Below are 21,513 nucleotides of genomic sequence, written 5' to 3'. Positions count from 1 at the left end.
ACTATTTAGATAAATTCCTTCTAGAGGAGGGTAAAACTTCCTACTATTATATGTAGTGCTCACAGACACAGAATTTAATACAGTTTAACTTGTATAGCCAACTGTCTGAACACCCTGAGAGAGGATTACAATTAATGTAAAAGTAGAAATATAAAAAATCCATTCATCTGCACACAGAAAACACCCAGAACAGAAGAAAAGGTAAAATAGCAAGCATCACTGTTGTCATCTGGCTGTATCTTAGTTTATTCTTTTTCTGATGTTTGCACTTTGAATTAATTTTTATTAAATCTCCTAGTCAATGAGCTCAGGAGATCCAGAGAAAAATACACTTGTTCATCTTCCACAGCTATGAGACTTAGGGAGGTGATTACATGAGGACTAAATATTAAATAGTGCCAAGTAGTAAATGCAATTTTTACTGTCCCTCTTTATCTATATTCTTTCCTATCTCTGTTTTTATTTGTTACAATTTCCAATTTGCATGATAGAGAGAGATTGAATACCAATTTTTGCCATAGAACCTAAATAAATGGACAATGCCCAGTTAAATTCTGCAAGGGAAAGAAGTATGGTTGTGAATGAGGGGTGCAGGTGGGCAGGAGGCAAATCAGAACCCAAGGCGACAAAGGTAAGCCACAATAGTTGCAGCAGGAAAACTGTAGTAAAGTTGGTCCCAGAAAGTGGTATACATTCATCCATACATCCTCATACTAATGGAAGAAAAATACTCCATTTTCACTGACTTGTTTTAAACATGTTTTTATCTATATGTGTGTGATACTGGTGATTTCACTTATAATCCCACAGGACAACCCAGTTATCCTTAGAGTGGAGAAGTCTTTGTGAGCTTTGATAGTAAATTTTTGTTTGTGAGTTATGTTGGTTTTTTCCAATTGTGTAATTTTTGATGTAGTAAGAAAACTTGTTTTCATGGAGTAAGTAACGCACATCCTCTCCTGGCTATGATGGCTTGTAAGATAAACATAATCACTAAAACCTGTCGCATACTGGGAAATGTTTGATGTGTTCAGTTTTTAGCTGCTGTCTCATTACAACTTAAACGTTAAAAAAAATATTTTGAACTCTAGAGAACAAAGGATTGGCAGAAATTGCTGTTTGAGAAGGCTGAGATCAGATGGAGAGAACTGGGAATTATTTTGGGTCAAGATTGACTATCTCATAGTTGAGATATGATTCTGAGCAATCGACAGCAGTCTGTCCTTCTGACATTTAGGTTAATTTGAATGACACTGGTCCGTTTTGGCATTTTTCTAGTCGTAGGTATGTCTTTATTACCTCTCAATACAGTGACATTTTCTTTGTAACTGAAAAGTAATTTGCCAGATGTCAAAAGCATATGCTTTTTTGGGGCAGAAACTTTGCTTTTATTTTTTTGCTATTTTTTTCATAATTGCTGTCAAACTCTTTGACAAATATCTGAATATCAAGTTGCTAAAAAAACTCAGTATCAGTTGCATATTGTGTACCATTGTACCCATGTTGAAATTCTCATGGGATATGAACATTTTTTGAAAAGTAAACTAGAAATATGTTTCATTTTGATTGAGTTTGCTTTAAAATAGCTAGGTTAATTGAAGGCTTTTTTCTCATTTTAGTCTTTCTTTTTATGTTCTCTTGTGCCCTTGCCAAAATTCTTCTCAGGAGCTTCTTCCACTGCTTTTTCCCCATCCAAGAAAGTGCTTACTACTATTCACGTATAACAATAAAGAAAGAAATCACAGAAAGCAAAAGTAATTAGTAGATTCCAAAGAACAGTGTCATTGCATTGATACTACATTCTGACACTGAGGTATTTAATTTTCCTTTTCAATTTTCTGATATTTGCAGGTAATTAAAGTTAAATGTCTGTGACAATGCACATAATTAATTTTTCTTCCTTCATTTCATGACCCCATTCTCTAGATCCATACTCTGTTCACTGACTGAATTTACTCGCAGCACTTTCCTGTTTTATTAATTATTAAAAGAATAGTGCTGCATAAAATATTGAACTGTTGGCTGACATTAATTTTTTAAATGTAAGCAGAACAAGAGAGTTATTACCAGAATAATTTCTGGATTTTCCCTTCTTTAAGTACAAAAGAATTGCAAGACATGCAAATTAGCTGGAAATGCATAGTCATTTTACAAAGTGCCAGGTATGCCCTATATGACTTGCACTTAAATGTAATTATTTTCATAAAACATAGAATTATTTCATTCCTTAGTTATAGATAAAACCATGCACTATCAGAACTGGAGACCATAAAGACGGTATTTCAGTTATTTGTGCAAAATGCATAGTTCAGACATTACTGGATCAGTCCTATCTTCTGTAATGCCTTAGCTGTGAGGGTTTTCCTCTCCTTACAGTTTCATTGTCTCTTAGCTGTTAATTTTTAGGATATTTGAGTCAGCCTTGTGCTGCCTTCTTTTACAGGAATTAGAACTATTACTTTTAGATTAGAACTACAGCTTGTCTTCATTGGGCTTTATTTCAGTTAGCTATTTTAACTGAAGGCAAATCTATTTTGCTTTTTGTAAGGATAGTAGAGCCTGGTGGTTTGTTTTTTTTGTTTGTTTTTTTTTTTTTAGTGCCTCTTGTGCTTGGAAATATTCATACAAGAAACAAGGGGGAAAGTATGTATCCCTCAGGGATTGGTACTGGGGCTGATACTGTTCAACACCCTTGTCAGTGATGTGGACAGTGGGATCAAGGGCACCCTCAGCATGTTCAGTGACAACTTCAAGTTGTGTGGTGCAGTTGACACACTGGAGAGAAGGGATGCCATCCAGAGGGATCTGGATAGTCTTGGGAGGTGTGCATGGGCCTGTGTAAACTTCATGAAGTTCAACAAAACAAAGTGCTACGCCTGTGGCAATCCCAGACAGACCTGCGGGTTGGTTGGAGAAGTGATTGAGAGCAGCTCTGCGGAGAAAGACTTGAGGGAGGTGGTTGATGGAAAACTGTACAGTGTGTGCTCACAGCCCAGAAAGGCCTTGAGAAACCTGGTCTAATGGGAGGTGTCCCATGGCTGGGAGGGTTGGGACTAGATGATCTTTAAGGTCCCTTCCAACCCTTAACATTCTACGATTCTGTGGTTAAGGATCAAAGTATACAGATGGGCATAAGCATCTGAAGTAACTTTCAAAAGCATTGTTTACTTTGGTGATGTTTCTAAACTGCTGAAGTTTGCTGGTGTTTCTGCTGCCTTATTTGACTATCGAAAGAGAAGACAATTGAATTTGACTTTACAAGACATGGCAAGTGCTAAACTGTTGAATTCTCTTAGCATCTTTGAGAAGATGCCAAAAATTTGAATTCTTACAAAAACTTTAACGTGGGATTCCTGGTTAAAACACTTCAGAAATTATTGCATAAACAGAAAGAAGAAGGGCCCATTATAAATAGTTTCATAGAAGAAAAGTACTAAGAAGGTCACTGAAAACTATCTTGTGTTTTTGTTTAGACCTTTGATTTCATAGTGCATTAAAACCAGAACTATGTAGCCTAAGGAATGATTAAGTAGTTGTTGGACTTTGTCAAAACAGTCTGCATACATGGTACTAAGTATTTTGAATTACCAGGTTCTCTTTCAAGCAGAATTGGGCTTTGGAACCTGAATTTTCACTTAACTTCATATAGTATCATGTGTAAAGATGATCAATGTAGATATACAGATTAGATTACAGATATATTTGGAAAAGTGAGGTATCTATTTTGGTTGCCATTTTTTAACTTTAGTAAATATTTAGCTTGCAGTTCTTTGAACTATTTAATAAATTGAAGTTTCATGTTTATGTGTCAAATTCTCTGGTCTTTACACAAAATAGATTACAAAGTAGGAAGCTTGCTAGGTGAGAAACTTGTCTTCCTTAGATAAATTATCCTATTAGTAATGGTTTTTTATCAGTGTTTTTTCTGTCTTGGTTAATTTACCACAATTTTTTACATGTAGAAAATGTAATGTTATCATATCATATATGATCATAAAAGCTTTGTATTTATTCTGATTTACTTTTTAAAGGCAGTATTTCCTTTTTACATTCATCGCTTCCTTGCCCAGCCCAAGAAATTAGCTGAAGCACAGTAGGAGCAATCTAAAAAGTCAGCCTGGCAACGCTGGGGTGGATAAAGTGCATGTGCTTGTGTTTGGGGTTTTTTCCCCCCAAATTTCTCTTCTTTTGCTTTGTTTTGTTTAAAAAAAAGAAAAAATTCTTAGGAGCTTGATGTAAGAATCTCTGTTTGTGAAGGACACATTCCTTTTGCAATTTACTTTATCTTCTTGTCAATCAGCTGCATCTGAGAGTGAAAGCAAGGAACACAGTAGAAAAATACTCTGTGCAATCTGAGTTATTCTCATTGAAAAAGATGTTTTAAGAAGGGTCAGAGTATTTGGAAACACTAAAACTGATTTTTTCCCAGGATTTACTTGTGGCGTTCTCAAATATTTTTCTATATGTCAAATTACAGGATACTTATGTTATTTTGAACTTGATTATACAGGAAAGAGACATAATGAAGTACTAGAGGTGATTTTTTAAAAATAGTTGTCATTTGACATAGTCATGGGACAGAGAGACATCGTGTAGCATTATATTCAGATTATGAACATTAAGTCATTCAGTGAGTAGTTCTACTGATTTCTTCTGGACCATTTATCTTTATCATATAATAGCCCGCAGCAATGAAGTATGGTTCTTAAATTGTTTTGGTTCCAGAAGCAAAGAAAGGGCATTCTTGAAAGCACATAGAGGTTTAATGTATTTTCATACATGACCAACATACTTGATGAAAGAAAATCTGGGCACTGATCTTACAGATGTGTGTTTTATAAGGGTGTAAGAAGGCTTCTGATTTTGACCTGCAAAAGAGCTAATTTGAATGGCAACTCTGCATAGGTTGAAAGGAGTGTAAGTAGGCAGAACCTACACACAGCCACTGTTCAGCAAAAGTCATTATGCTTCTCTTCCACACAGAGAATATTATATACTTACCACAGAATCCCACCGTAGCAGCAGTGAGATATCCTGAGGCTTGTTGTAGTAATGAGACTCTGGAGTCTAACCTGACACCATAAATTGCCTGAGAGAAAGGGTTTATGGGATACATAAAGAGAAGAGTTCCTGGGAAATTGTCAAAGACAGTCTGCAAAATATTTCCTAGAAATTGAACAGATTACTTCAGGTTTACCTGAATGTCACCATATAATCTATGACTTGTTTCACCATTTTACATGGATATTCCTAAATATTCAATCAAAATAGAATCATAAAATCATAGAATGTCAAGGATTGGAAGGGGCCTTAAAAATCATCTAGTTCCCACGCACTCTCCCATGGGCAAGAACACCTCCCACTAGACCACGTTGCTCAAGGCTTTATCCAGCCTGGGCTTGAACACTACCAGAGTTGCTGCATCCACAGCCTTCTTGGGCAACCTGTTCCAGTGTCTCACCACCCTCACAGTAAAGAATTTCTTCCTAATATCTAAATTAAATTTCCCCTCTTTCAATTTGAACCCATTACTCCTTGTCCTATCACTACAATTTCCTGACAAAGAGTCCTTTTCCGGCTTCCCTATAGGCCCCCTTCAAATACTGAAAGGCTGCTGTGAGGTCTCCACACAACCATCTCTTCTCCAGGCTGAACAGCCCTAATTTTCTCAGACTGTCTTTGTAGGGGACATGCTCCAGTCCCCTAATCAACCTTGTGGCCTCCTCTGGACTTGTTCCAACAGTTCCATGTCCTTATGTTGGGGACACCAGAAGTGGATGCAGTACTCCAAGAGCAGAGTAGAAGGGAAGAATCACCTCCCTTGCCCTGCTGGCCACATTCCTTTTGATGCAGCCCAGGACAGGGTTGGTTTTCTGGGCACACACTGCCAGCTCATGTTGAGTTTTTCATTTACCATCAACTCCAAATGTTTTGCCACAGGGCTGCTCTCAAATCACTTCTCCAGCCAACCTGTAGGTATGTCTGGGGATTGCCACGACCCAGGTGTAGGGCCTTCCACTTCACTTTGTTGAGCTTCATGAGGTTTACACAGACCGAGTCCCTCTGGATGGCTTCCCTTCCCTCCAGGGTGTCAGCTGCAGCACACAACTTGAAGTTGTCAGTGAACTTGCTGAGGGTGCTCTCGATCCCACTGTCCATGAAGCTGACAAAGGTGTTGAACAGTACTGGTCCCAGTACCGACCCCTGAGGGACACCACTCATCACTGCTCTCCACAGGGACAAAGAGCTGTTGACCACAACTCTTTTTGTGCATCAATACAGCCAGTTCTTTATCCACCATGTGGCCCATCCATCAAATCTATGTCTCTCCAGCAGCACAGTGTCAAACGCTTCGGATAAGTCTAGATGGGTGATGTCAGTTCCTCTGCCCCAGTCCACCAGAGCTGTAGCACCGTCATACACAGTTTTTAAGAGTATCCGCTCCATGATCTTGCCTGGCACAGAGGTGAGACTGACTGGTCTGTAGATCACCAGGTCTTCTGCATTCCCCTTTTTAATAATGGGGGCTATATTTCTCTTTTTCCAGTCATGAAAGTCGTGCAAGGTGGATAGAGGGTTTTGTGACAGCTTCGTATGCTTTTTCCAGCTGTCCATTTGTGACAGTTGCATGGCAGTTATTCCCTCCAGTGTTTTAGAAACAGAGTGCTCTTAAGATGTCACTTTAAATTAAAGCCAAGATTTTGAACAAAATAATTTATTTATATTCTTGATTTAAATTTCAGTAGCATGCTGAGACTCAATTTACTCAGGCTGTCTTCTCTGGCAGAAAGGTAATTTTATTTAACTGTATGAAATTTCGTCAAAAAGAGAAATTTCTTTTAGCTTACAGGTAAAAGGTGCTTGTGCCAACTGGATACTGAGTGAAAAATCTTTCCATACCTGACACCCATCATCTGTCTGAGTTTGTTTGTGCTGTAGAACACAGAAAATGCTCTTCCCCCTCAGCACCTTAAAAGCAATTTTTTTCTTAGTTTCTAGAAGGACAGGGAAGATGGCAGGATATGGTTGTGCTCTTTCTGGGATTTTTTTGTGCCTTTTGTTTAAAAAAATTCTGAAAGATACTTATTAATGTAATAGAACGTATGAACAATAACTACTGCCTATGTTAAGCAGGAGGACAGATGGTGCTTGCTTGCTTCATTCTTGGAGAGTTTAGCAGATTAATTCCCAAATAGAAATTCAGGTTTTGTAAAGACATGTAAGTAAAAAAGAGGGGATCTTAAGTACTAGGTTTTTCGTAGAAGCCACAGAAGAATATGTTGTGCTTCTGCCTGTTTTGAGATGCCTGTGGTGTTATTGCAGACAACAGGACAGGCAAGAATTGTTTAGTGTGCCCTGTGAGACAGGTGTACTAACTTTGTAGCCTTTTTGAGTTTTTGGTGATGCATGTTTTCCAAATATAATTTTGGATAATGCTGGATTCTATTTGGAAAGTAAAGCTAGTAAGAATAATGATGAAAAAATTGGCATAGAAAAGGTAGAAAGTTAAGTATATTGACATTAAGGAGGGGACTGAGAAAAGCACTTAGAGCTTTCTGTGAGAGCTCCAGTTCTGTTATTTAAAATAAAAGCAGAAATCAATTTCCTGGTTTTACTGGCTTAAATTTTTAAAATTTCAAACAGTGGGTCTTCGACCCCATCAAGGCAACACTTTTTCTTCCATCAGCTTTGAACAGCTGAGTGGGATCAGCTGGGATCGTTACTTGCCTGGGGTATGTCCAAAGAAGGCCCAGGAAGAAAAACTCAGCCCTGAGAAACACTGAAGGGTCACTGTTTTTACTGTGGTTCAAATCCTTTGTAAATGCTCAAAGTCTGTAGCATTTGCTAATTGAGTGGTGCACTGGCAGATAAAACAGTGTTTATTAAGTTAATGTAACAGTTTGTGAGAATTGCTGAAATTCAGGCTTTTGGAAACCACAGGTGTTGAGTTACAGTAGAAATAAAATTTGATTTTATGTGTTGCTTCATATTTCTGATGGCTTGGAAACTTAAGTCCCCAAACTCCCCTGAACTTACAGAGAATAGATACACTCATTTCAGTGTCTTGGCTAAATTCCAGCAAGTAATTGCATTCAGTTTATCTAAATTCCACTCTAGTTTGAATTGGTTGAGATAGTTTCCATCTTCTGTCTTATGTTATTGTTTATTTAGGTGTGTGGTGTTAAATCAGCTGCTGTTTTTCCAACTTGACATTGCTATATTTTGTTAGAAACTAATACTATTTTAGAGTGTACATATGATTTGAAAATTTCTTTGAAGCAAAAGAAAAAAAGTAAATTGCTGTGTTGTGGTATTTGTTATTTAATGGAGAAGTGCTTGTAAAATATCATGATTGTTGTTTTGAAATGTTCTTGAATAGGATATTTATGTATGCTCATTCTGAGTTTTTAAAGTCTAATGTCAGAGGTAAATAATGTGATTTTGTTTAAATTAACTGGAGATGAACATTTCTCTAAATCTGAATTAAACTTTTTCACCTGGATTTGAGATATGCGAGTGACAGACAAGGAATCCATATGTCTTTTGCATGAGACTGTTGCAATACCCTACCTGAAATTATTAACTCCACAAAAGACAAGACAAGTTTTAGACCTGTTGGCTGAAAATGACAGAAGTCATCCTCCTACCCAGTCAAGTTTGAGAACAGTAAATATTTTCTATATCTAGGCATTTTTTTTTAAGAAGATATTCATCCCATGTCTGAAATAAGTATTAACTATACTAATTTGTTTTAGTTTCTGTATTGTTTTGTCTTTGTCTTAGCATTCAGTTTATACTGTGAGTTAGCAGCGCATTGTCGGTTTTATTGATTCAGTGAATGTCCCTAGTTTCAGATAGAAACTTTGGTGAATCTGTGCAATTTGTGATAGATAAAGGCTACCCTGACTGTATTTCAGATGACTAAGTATCACTTATGTAGATACTGGGCTGCTCTGGATTAAAGACTAGGGTACAGTGTATTCTGAAAGAAGCCAAAGAGACAAACTGTAGCAGAAAGTTGTCCTGAACGGGTATTCTTCCTCTATCTCCACCACTGTCTGTGGTATTTTAATCTTATCCCAGGGAATATGTAATATTTCAGAAAAATGGATGGGCATCACTTGTTTCCATCCTTTCATATTCTTCCCAGGAAAGAAGGATTTTGGTTGCTGCTGCTGTTGCTATTAGAACTAGAAAGTTGCCCTTCTATACATTGTCTGTTGTTTGAGAGCTGAACTTACAGACCTTTGAGCTCCACAGTGTGTGGCATAGTGCAGGCAGCTTTTCTTCTCTGTAGAAGTTGTCTTGCAATCATGAATAATTTTTCTTTCTCTGGAGTGCTGATTATTGTAAATATTTTTCAGCATGACACCCAAGAAATGAAGTATAGAAACCAGCAGACACAACTACTTCCAAACTCTACAAAAAAAGCACCTTAAGGCACTGCCCAAGGAGGGGGAAGCCTGTGTGCTGCAGGTAGTCCATCAGGCGGTTTCGACCTCTGTAGAGATACTCTGTGAAGAATGTGACTGTTGAGAAAAGGTGTGGGTATATGTCTGCTTTGCTGCTCAGGTTACATGTTGGAGAAATGGTGGACTGAGTTCACCTGGTTTTTGATACCTGTCTGTAAGTTTCTAAGTAGGGACTATAAGCTTCCGGCAGCATAGATTTCTGTATACTTCAAATAACTAGTGTTCCTACTCTGTTGTGATGAAGATCTATACATGGTGCCAGGAGAGGAAGCATAAAACCAAAGAAAACCTTGAGGAATGACAAATGAAAATCTTAATTTAATTTAATTTTTAATTTTCTTTTTAATTTCATTACATATGCTGATGTCCAAATTCTACATTTTGTCTTCTAAATTCGTTTATTCTTTTCTTGGTTTTGAATACCAAATTAAAGAAGGTAGTTGATAAAGGCTACAGTTTTCTGGTTTTTCTTGTATTTTAGTAGATTGAGGTTTTATAGCTAACTTACTTGTACTTTCCAGAGTGCATTTTCTCTTCTCTTGTTGCCTTCTTTTTATTTTCTTATTTTTTATTTCCATTAAATTGAGATCAGGTAAAGCAGTGGAATTTGATCTTATTCATTCATGTTTCTTCAGCAGCTTGGAGTTTTCCTTTTATAAATGAGCCACTTTGAACTTTAGAGAATGGGTAATTGCATGTAAAAGAGATGAAGGAAAATGAAACATTACAAATAAAAACAAAAATGAGAAAGTGAAGGGGGAAAGTGTTGAATGAAGTGAGGAATGCTGACAGACTTCTGGCAAGCAAAATGGGAGCAATATGATGATGGCCATGGGAATCAGTCACTCATTTTTTCAGGAAGAATCAAAAGGCAGTTTTTTGGATGAGATAAAAAAAAACCTTGCTCTTTTAGAATAATTCATCAGGCTTTATGGTTCTGTACTAGAATTTTTTTGGAAAAGGAACTGAGAATTTCTGGTTAGGAATATTGCTAAAACATTACTTGTTTTGCAAATTACATTTTAGGTATATGTGGAGATGGAAATCTTTGGAATAAAGGAATAATATCTGAATTTTCACATAGAGTCTAATAGTGTAAATTCTGTGGTGTTTCAACCACTGATTATAAACTTAATAAAAGCTTTTGGAGCTGATAAAACAGGCCATGTAGTAGTTGAATTAAATTTCCTTTTTTTTAAAAAACCTTTAACTTGCAAGGTGTAAAGTGTTTATTGCTTGAGGCAGAGCTGTTAAATAATTTTCAAATGTGATTTAGGTAAGCAAATAGCCCTAATCAGTGACCTAGTACATTATATAAATAAGTGTAGTTTCTAGAAATCTTTAATCCAGAACTTGACAAATAATATTTAGGCAAGGTATATAGTGTTAGTGACTATATGGCCATTGTACATTGCACGGGATTATGTATCTGTTTAGAGTGTGCAATAAAACAAGCATGAGTGAATAATTTTATTTTTGTTATAGCATATCCGTGGTTGCTAAAATTTAACTTAATCTTTCTCTAGGAAACAGTCGTATTTCCTTTACATGTTTGTACAGTAACAAATGTGCAGTTTTTGTTTCTGATGGTGACTCACATGTGTTACAGTATTACACTTAACAGTAGCATAAGTTCATTGTCTACTGGGAGGCTAAACAGCAAAAAAAGGGCAAGTGACCACAAAGGGAAAGGGGATGTGTTTTGCTTGGTGTAGAGAATAGGTATCCTGTTTGCTATCCTGACCTGTTTATTTTACTAGAGTTTACTATTTTTCAGGTGCAGTTAAAAACCAATCATTCAAGTCAATATGTAATTCGTACACAGCCAACAAACACCTGTCTGTCTACACTTGAATGTGCAGCTGTTGCTCTTACTATCATGGAAAAGAATAAGAGCATACAAGAGGTATGTAACTTCAAACACCTGGGTTTTTCTTCTATGAATGGTAGAAGAGCAGCAAAGGTACTTTGCTATTAGTGTAACACATTTGACAGTTGAAATCTTAATGACATTGTAATGGTTTTGTTGAATAGGAAACTAAACAAGAATGTACCAATGGAAACCATTTTTCTTCAATGTGTTCAGACTACTGTGATTCCTTCATGTTTGTCCATAAAGGCTCTACGGTTTTCCTGTTCTTTACCCAACATAGCTGTGAGATTGCTAAGGAAACTTGTTAGGTACAAGCTGAATGTTTGTTAGCTTTGTAGCTCTACAGGCTAATGAGGCAACACCTGACACAGAGGGAGCTAACTCGGGCAGCCCAACCTGCTCCACAAATAAAGAAATTAGCAACTAGTTCAACCAAGAAAAGGCAGTGGGTGATAGTAGTGGGTGACTCTGCTTTATGAGACGTTCATCTCTTAAGGGCCTGACCTGCTCTCAGGAGAGGTGTATTGCCTTCAGGGAGCCCGGATAAGGAATGTCACTGAGAAGCTGCCAAGCCTAGTTAAACCCACTGATTATTACCCACTATTAGTGTTCCATGTGAGAGCTTGCAGCAGTCTGGGGGATTACAGAGTCAGTAAAGGGCTCTGGAGCTCGAGTAGTTTTTTCATCAGTCCTTCAGGTCAAAGGAGAGGGTCTCGAAATGGTCAGCTGAATCTGACAGGTCAGCAGATGTTTAAAGTGATGGGACTGTAGTCAGGATTTTTTACTCAGACCATGGGACTTGCTTTCCTAAGCCTGATTTCCTGAGGAGGTGGTGGGGTCGGTCTGACAAGGGAGGGAAAATGTATCTTTGGTTGGAGACTTGCCAATCTGGTGAATGGGGCTTTAAACTAGATTTTTCAGGAGAGGGCACCTATCTATCCCAATGCTGCCAGTCAAGGAGGGGATGTAGCCCTCTCTGTCAAGGACCAGCTGGAGAGTATGGAACTCTGCCTGAGGAAGGATGAGCAGACAGCTGAGAACTTCTGGGTGAAGTTTAAAGGGAGGACAGGGGATGTTATATTGGGGTCTGCTACAGGCCACCTGATCAGGAGGATGGTGTGCATGAAGCCCTCTCTAGGCAGACAGGAGCAGCCCTGGTTCTCATGGGGTTCACAAGCCCTGGTTGTCATGGGGGATTTCAGCCACCCTGATATCTGTTGGAGGGACAGCACAGCAGGGCATAAGCAATCCCAGAGGTTCCTCGAATGTGTCAATGACAACTTCCTTACACAAGTGATTGAGGAGCTAACAAGGACAGGTGTCATGCTGGACCTTGTGCTCACCAAGAGGGTGAGGAATTTAGTGCTCTGAGGCAGCCTTGACTGCAGGGACCATGAGATGGTGGAGTTTGAGATCCTCAGGCCAGTGAAAATGGCACTCAGCAAGTTCACTACCCTGGACTTCAGGAGGAGCAGCCTGTGGCCTCTTCAAGGAACTACTTGGTAGAGTCCCAGGGGATGGAGCCCTGGAGGGCAGAGGGGCCCAAGAATGCTGGCTGAATTTCAAGGATCACCTCCTCCAAGCTCAGGAATGATGCATCCCAACATTGGAGGAAATCAGGCAAAAATGCCAGGAGGCCCCCATGGATGGATAAGGAGCTGCTGAGCAAACTCAGACCAAAAAAGAAGCTTTCAGAAAGTGAAAATGAGGACAGGTGGTCTGGAGGGAACACAGGGAAATTGTACAGGAAGCTAGGGGTAAGCTTAGGGAAGCCAAGTTAGAATTGAGTCTGACCAGTGATATCAAGGATAACAGGAAGGACTTCTGTAGATCTATTACAAGGAAAAGAAAGACTAGGAATACTGTTGGCCCTCTCTACAGGGAAATGGGAGACCTGGCTACTTTGGGCAAAGAGAAGGCTGATGTTCTCAACAGCTATATGCCTCAGTCTTCAACAGCAAGTGCTCCAGCCACGCCACCCAAGTCAGGAAAGGCAAATGCAGGGACTGGGAGAATGACAGTGTTGTAGTGTCTTCCAGTTCTTTCTTTCCTTCTACCTCATTCTTCTTTCCCATCACATTTTCTTATCCTGTAATACTCTTTTCCACACTTCTTCCTGTCCCTCTGAATGTAATGAGAAGAGTGACTCAGACTCTCATCGCATATATATTACTTCTTTAAAAAGTTGATTTCAAGGTGCCAAATACATACTGTGATTGCTGTAATACAAAATAAAAATCTGTAGAGAAGGCAGCTGGAGACTTAGACCCAAGCAAATAGAAGTACTGCTATGTATATTGCAGGGAAAGTCGTGTGGAGATGCAGTGTTGTAGTTATCTCTTCGTGTGATGTTTTTCTAAGTTCACTTGACATTTTTTAGTCCAAAACTTCAAAACATAGACTGTGTACCAGGCAAGTGTAATATACAAAATTGTACAAATGTAAGGTGCTAGACTGATTTTTTAAAAAACACAGCTTTCTTTTGGGTATTTCTTAACTATAGTGTATAGAAAATTGCTTTATTTTGTGTACGCTGTTAAGTAGCTGTTAACAACTGTTCACTTGTACTAATATGTGGAATGTACGTGTTGAACTCTTTATGTTACCCAAGTTATGCTCACTCTAAAGTATGATTAGTATTTGTAGCAAAGGAATATATTAGCAAGCTTGTCAGAGGTTATACTCTAAAATCACTCTGATGTCTTAATTTTCATGAAGCCAGAAAAACATGATGATTATTTAGTTGATTTATGTTTCTTTGATACTGAACAATATGGCAAGCAGTGACTTTGACTTTCTTGTGTTTTTTCCTAGTGGTAGCTAAAACGTGAAGCCACTTAAAGTCAGGAGAGTTTTTAATTTTAATTTGCACATCCTACAATAAATGTTGGGATATGATATGTATGTGTACACACTTTAAAATGTTTATTTACTTCAGCTGAGAACAAAACTGTCATAGAAAAATTCACATATATCCCCCAATTTCTTCATATTCTATTAGTGAGGAACAGTATTACTTCAGGTACTACCAGATGAGGCTGTTGGGAATTTGTAAAATACCTTTGGATACAACTTGTTAAAAATTGAGCATTTTCAAGATAGGAGAAACTTGAGAAAATTTGAAGATTAGTAAAGTTCCTGTCTCCCTTACATAGGATATTAAATTGTTTAACTCCCTTAAATTTCAGGTTAACTTCACTTAAGATCTGAATTCAAAATTACTGAGCTGACAGATGTTTAGAGTAGCTGGTGCTAGACTAAAAAGTTTCATTTAGTTAGCAGTCAGATAGGATTAATTTCCTTTTTAGCATGTGTTGATCTCAGAATATTTATTGAAGTCAAATAACCATTATCATTTTTAATAGATTGGTAATTTTTAATTATCCTTTGAAGTTGAAGCACAGCAAGGTGATCTTTGACTCTCAAAAACTTGATAACAGGTTGTGACAGGAGATTGAGTATAGTACTGCATGGAAAATAGTAAGTTTTTCTCTGCAAAAACTAGACAGCAGAGATGATCTGAATACCCACTCCCAGCTATCTTGAAGATTAAATGCTGTTGTAAGACAGGGCCACTGACCTCCAGCACTCCTGCGGGCATGGAGTGCAACCCACTGGGTTATGTCTTCCTAGCAGCCAACTCACAACTCTTATATGTCATTGGAGGAATTTGGGACTTAATAGTTCTTGAGTTTAAGTTTATCCCAGGTCAAAGAATACTAAATCAACATTAACCTTTCCTTGTAAATTGTGATCCCACTAGTCTGTGATGGAAGAGGTCATTAAGATAATGTCCTTCTTAATCTTTTGTTGCTGACATTAGTAATATAATTTTAAAAAGCCTTCTGAAAAACACCTATGAGTAGTTTTGCACCATAGGCCCTGGTCTGCAATCTGATCATGTGCTCAGGATGTAGTACAGAAGGATCTGTGAAAAGCGATTTAAAGCTCATCCATGTACCCACTACTTGCTACTGTTCACCCTGCATTGCTCATACACCTTTGCATCAGCTAATTAATATGTTGATACTCAACCTCTGTCTACTATAAAAGGTTCTCAGGTCAAAAACTACTCCTACCACTTGCATAGTGTATAGTGTGCCACCTCCATATCTGCCTCTGTGACAGTAGAGAGTTTCCTTAGCATTAAATCAATTGCATTTAAAACTAGACTTGGATAAAGTCTGTGGACACACAAGAAAGTATGGCTCAGAAATTGGAACTCTGTGTAAAGAGGCTTTTCAAGAAACTTGTGTATATATGTGGGGGTTTATATTTTTTTTTTTATTTGTTGTGCTACAACAACATATCTTTTCTTCATTAGGACTTCTGTCTTATTGAGGGTTTAGTTCATGTCCACAGTTACCCATCTGGTATTCTGGTACCTGTATTGCTTCATCCTTATCACTCAGAACTGGCTCAGCCTACTTTTCAAAGACAAAATTACCTGTTTCTCAAAGTGTTGCAGCAGCCAAGAGCTACATTCATGAAAGCTCTCTGAATTGAGTGCTATTCCCAGCATATAAGATGGTGAATTGAAGTTGAAAGCTATGGAAGTTAAAAACGGGCACTTAGTTTGATGCCTAGTATAAGTCACTTGATTTTCCTCTGTGCTCGTAAGAGTCATGTTTTTCTCAGTAGAATCTTAGCTCCTGCTGGCTGCAGTTACATTTGTGATTGCTGTACACATCTGCACATGAGGTTGTTTGATACTGAGTCAGGCAACCAGAAAATGAAGAATCTACAGTTAGGAACCTCTTGAGATGAATTTGGTTTGTGTGGCATCATTAGGTATAAATATTGCTGGAAGCATGGATACAGTCCAGGATAGCAGTCCTGCTGCCTCGACCATGAGTCCCTCCTCTCTTTCTAAAACCCTGCCTCAGGGACTTTTGTGCAAACACAAGCAGCTTAGTTATTGTGACTTATTTTATTACAGCTTGTTGACCGAGCCACAGTAATTGATTGTAGTCCATTACTAAGGTCAAGTCAAAGCCATAACTTAGAGTAATGTAGCTGGGGCTGAAGTCAGGATTGAGTGGATTCGAGGAAGGAGTGAGGGATGGCATCAGGTAGGTGAATATATGACTGCTGTGTAGTTCTTTTCAGTACATCTCTTATTCAGCTGTGCCTTCTGTGTCTCCAAAGGTTATATTTTATCAGCATTTATCATCCAAATTATATTTTATCAGCATTTTTAAGTAGTCATTGAATAAAAATTGATAGAATAATTGATGTCTTTAAAATATCTTACTAAAAGGCTGGGTTTTTTGTCCCCCACCCCTTCATCTTTTTGCAGACTATACTCCATCCACTTCAAGCTTTATGCTCTTTCCAGCTTCAGCATGGTGCCCAGATCCATCACAGCAAGGAACATCTTCTCAAAAATGGCTTATATGACAAGCCAATGCCAAAGAATAAACGCAAACTCAGAAGAATGGAGCTTTTGGTGAATAATGTTAAAATATAAGAAAACTGTACTGACTGTGCAGTGGAATTTATTTGCAGCTCACTAATGAATAGGACTCTGGATTTGATCCAAATGGTTGACTGTACTATAATAAAACAACTTCTAGGCCTTCATAGGAAAGAGTTTATCTACCAACATGACAAACAGTAATGGACAAGCTTTTTCATTTTTGCAGTAGGCCAGGTGCCTTTTTTTCAGATGATGGAAGATCATTCTCATTTCCTGGAAAGAAGAGAAAGAAAACTCTGAACATAATTTAGAGTTACGCTATCACTTGAGTGTCAAATACGATCCTCAATATGACTGGATAAATTTATTTTTGGGAGGCTTTTATCAGTACAAAAAGACAAGAAATATGAATAGGAATGTGATGGGACAGTAAGGCTTCAGCATTTAGAATTATATTGAATTTCTGCTGAGCTTTTTAGCTTCAGTATCTAATTACAGTAGGCTTTCAAACTGTAATTCCTTATATTACTTGGTTCAGATGAACATAAGGCATGGTATTTGGATAGTTCTTTTTAACTTTGAGATTTTTATTTCTTATATTGTTAGAACTCCTTTTTGTAAATTTACATATATTTTACAATGCAGTCAGGTTTTGTTTCTCTCAGACTTAATTTTTAAATTAAGCCTGCATATGTTTTTACCAGAAACTGAACAACTCCTACTTAAAAAAAAAAAAAAGGCAATGTAGAAAAATGATTTTTGGAATTTTAACTCAGGTGCTTCACTCTTACTTGAGTAAAAACTAGTCTTCTGCAAATGGGGAGATCTTGCAGATATGAATATATCATACCCGTATCTTGACATGCAATGGTTATGCTACTAAAGGAATTAAACAAGTCCTATGTAAATGACTCTGTAAGAAGTATGATGCAATGACAAATGATTATGTCTGGTTACAGCCTACTAATAGGATTGCAGATCTTAGATTTCGTGTGTTCTTTAGGTTTTCACTTCTAATGGTGATAGATAACTGTACCTCTTTCTAATGGGAACTGCTGGAAGCAGAAGAACTGGGTATTATCACAAGTTTTCTGAAATAATATTCTATGATCTGGAGGAAAAAACAGAGTGAAATAAAGGGTCTGTTGATCCTTTCTTCTTATACATAAATGCCTCCTTCATATAACAGATTAAAATGCTTAATGTTTGTCTTTACTGTCGGTCCCACTCTAGGTAACAACATGGAGCTAATTGGCTACTAATTAACCTTAGAAAAAGATGTTTTGTCTTTAATTTATGCGATGCAAGGCAAGAAACTACAGAATTGGGGGATGTAAACACAACTAATCAATATATTAACTGAAAGCTTTTCTGCGATTAACAGGAGAGGTCAAAATTAGGTCAGAGATTAGCTAAGAAGTTTTAGTTAACCCTGAGCTAATAGTGACCTTTTGTTTAGGCATGGATAAACAATATAATTTGTCTGGCTATGTTAGCAAAGTTTATATAACCTTTTTCTCTTCTCCTGGTCTAGATAAATCCGGTATCTGTCGCTATATTCAGCAAAGCTGAATTAGTTTTGACAAATCTGAAGCAAACCAGTCTCATATGATTAATGATAGTGTAGTTGCACTTTCGTTCACATTGGAACAGAGAAAGGGCATGTTTATTCCTGTAACACACCAATCTCCAGGCTAACTTGGAGTCTGAAGTTGCAATCTCATGCAATTTGCTTGCGCAGCCTTGTGTGTGATGCTGCCTCCAGTTCTGGGATTGGCATGACTCCTGCTGGGCTGGGAATCTTCTTTCCCTGTGCTGTGGGATGTGCTCAATAACTCCTTAAGGAAACAAGGGTATCAGTTAAGCTTTATTGTTAATGCCATATTTGCATATATGGATGATGTTCACATTTAATGTTGTGTGTGTTAATTTGATTTACCTTATTTTAGATTCATCTAGAACAGTAGTGTATCTTTTGACCTACATCGTGAAGATTATTTTCCTAAACAGAAGATTAAATGTGTCTTTACATAATATGTGAGTTTATATTATAGAAAACAGAAAGAAATTTGTATTACAGCCTGGAATTCAGAGCCATCTGCAAAATGCCTTAGAATTACAGGATCAGAGAAATAGTTGTCTTAATTGAGTTATAATCCTACATTAAATGCTCCCATGTGTGCAGTCTGTGCAGAGTTTTCATGTTTTTCACCAAAGGACAAATTCTGCACAGCTTACAATATGCACTTTTTAGCTTTGTTGATTCTTCTTGCTCTTTTAATTTTGCTCCCGTGGATAACAGGATTTGTAGGATCTCATGCTGGATGCATGGAAGCCTTTAATTGCTAATTTCCTGTGTTGTACGATACTAGATCAATCACTATGCAGCAGTTGCTGAAGAAATTAAAACCAATTCATTGCAAACCTCCAGGCATTTTATTTTTGGAGCTTTTTTAGTGTGTCCTGGCTCAGCTATAATATAGTGAACATTTAGGTGCAACAGAGCAGTCACATGAAGTTCAGTTTTAGGTTTGTTCGAAGCTATTAAACACAAAACACAATACTTTTTAAAACTTTTTTTGGTGGAACTTTCATGATTTTAAAAATGTGCACAGTATAAGAGAAAGAGTTTAGAGAGTTTGTTTTCAGGTCTTTTGGATTCAAAATTTGCCTATAAATACATTACCTCAAAGAAATGAGTACTCTGAAGTCCAAACTCTTTTGACTAAGTTGTGTGTGATGAACCAGCACTCTTTGTAAGCAATTCCAATAGAATGAATTTAATTTTCAGTTTTATTTTTGCTGTTATGGTAGATCTGTTTCATTTTTCACTTTCCGAAAGATTAATGAATGAAACCCACCAGTCTTAACAAGATATTGATTAAAAAAGAAGGAATGTGTTTGCTTCTAATGTTTGGTCCTTTGTCCTTGTCCACTTTGTACTTCCAAATATTGCTACCAAGATGAAATCTGCCTTCTGTGTGCTCCAGTGTTGTGCTTTAGAAAACTGGTGACATGGATATTAGGCTTTTGAACAGGTATATATATTTTTCAATGGTGGGCGTTGTTAAGTTGCCATATTTCTATAATCTGTGAGACACAGTCTAAGAAAAAATACAAAGCTAGAAATCTTTTTAAGTAAGAAGACACACCACATCTCTTTCGTTTAGAAAGCTTTCATATTAAGGAGGTGCTCAGGACAAACATAAATGTATTTTTCTTCAACATTTTACTTTCATTGCCTCATAACCCCATACTACCAATAAATTACTATTTTATTAGGTTTTTTTTTTTTAAATAAAAAACAACCTGACTTCAAAAAGGGGAAACATTATTTTAAGACTAAGGAATTTTTTCTCAACTGCTACATTAGATAAAAAATTGCTTATGCTGCATTATTTTGTACAACTTCCCTGCTTGTTTTGAAATATAATTAAAAACTGAATGGTTTAAAAGGGATAGTGTTTTGTGCTTTTCTCTTGGTGTTTGTGTTTTTTATATCTATGTACATGAATGCACATAAATTATATATTTGTTTCTGCCTCAAAGCAGTAAAAGATATAATTTACTGTGATGATGTGCCACTACATCTCTACAGAACCGAATTTGTTTGCATGTACCAGTAATACAAAGCGGTATTATAAAGCCTAGTCCTTTTTTGTGCCTTTTTAACACCATTCAGTCAGTTAATGAAGAGAGATGGCTTTGCCTATGCTGTTTGAAGGAAAAGGATTCCTTTGTTATGCATTGAAACCTCCATGAAGACTAAATTGCTTTGGCCCTTACTCAAGCATTTCAGTTTTAGAGCTCTCTTCTTTATTTCTGCAGTGGTGGCTAACTCCCATTTGCTGCCCCAAAAGCATGCACATCTCCCTACACTCTCTCTGCATCTCCAGCCAGTGTCCTAGTAGGAGCAATGAGCTGAATATTCTGTACCTCACCCACAGTTTTTCCTTCTCCAAATTGTTACACTCATATTAAAAAAAACCAAAACCAGAACTCGTTCCTTTCTTAATGCAGCCATTCCTCACCTTTCTGCTATAAAACCTGCATTTTAGGAGCTTCCATACTGCCTTGGTTAGCAGGCTTTTTCCTTTTATCCCATTTTGCAAACCTTCCAAAGTCCTGGCCCTGAGAGCTGCTGCTTTTGCAGTGAAAGGACATATGAAAGATGGAAGTAAAGAGGAGAGAAAAAGAGAAAGGTCTGTGTTTTAAGAAGCTGAATAAGAGACTGTCGTGGTTTAACCCCAGCCAGAGCCAAGCCCCACACAGCCGCATGTTCACTCCCTCACCAGCAAGATCAGGGAGAGAATCAGAAGGGTGAAAGCCAGAAAACTCCTGGGTTTTGATGAAGACAGTTTAGTAAGAAAAGCAAAAGCCGCATGTGCAAGTAAAGCGAAACAGGAATTAATTCACTGCTTCCCATGGGCAGGCAGGTGTTCAGCCTCTCCAGGAGAGCAGGGCCCACTCACACGTAACGGTGACTTGGGAAGGCAAACACCGGCACTCTGAACATCCCTCTTTTCCTTCTTCCACCAGCTTTATATGTTAGCATGATGCCATATAGTCTGGAATATCCCTTTGGTCAGTTGGGATAACCTGTCCCAGCTGTGCCTTCTCCCAGCCTCCCACACACCCCCCATCACCTCACCAGCCTGGCAGTATGAAAAGCAAAAAAGGCTCTGTGCAAGTGCTGCTCAGCAATAACAAAACCTTCTCTGTATTATCAACCGAAACACAAACCCATA

At 37.7% G+C, this 21,513-nt stretch overlaps 1 protein-coding gene across 2 annotated transcripts in view; it reads left to right on the top strand.

Annotated features, from left to right (window-relative positions):
* The window catches only part of DTWD2 (DTW domain containing 2), a 75,417-nt gene extending 57,913 nt beyond the window's left edge, over nt 1-17,504 (top strand). For both annotated transcript variants that reach the window (XM_017807360.1, XM_017807361.1), the window contains 2 exons: nt 11,251-11,379; nt 16,646-17,504. In XM_017807360.1, coding sequence (XP_017662849.1) covers nt 11,251-11,379; nt 16,646-16,816 — 300 coding nt within the window. In that variant the 3' untranslated portion in view covers nt 16,817-17,504. The remainder of the gene's footprint in view (nt 1-11,250; nt 11,380-16,645) is intronic.
* Nucleotides 17,505-21,513: the final 4,009 nt, after the last annotated feature.

This window comes from Lepidothrix coronata, unplaced genomic scaffold (genome assembly GCF_001604755.1).
Source record: "Lepidothrix coronata isolate B3197 unplaced genomic scaffold, Lepidothrix_coronata-1.0 Scaffold18, whole genome shotgun sequence".
NCBI classification, from domain to species: Eukaryota; Metazoa; Chordata; class Aves; order Passeriformes; family Pipridae; genus Lepidothrix; species Lepidothrix coronata.
This window is presented reverse-complemented; position numbering and strand designations above follow the sequence as displayed.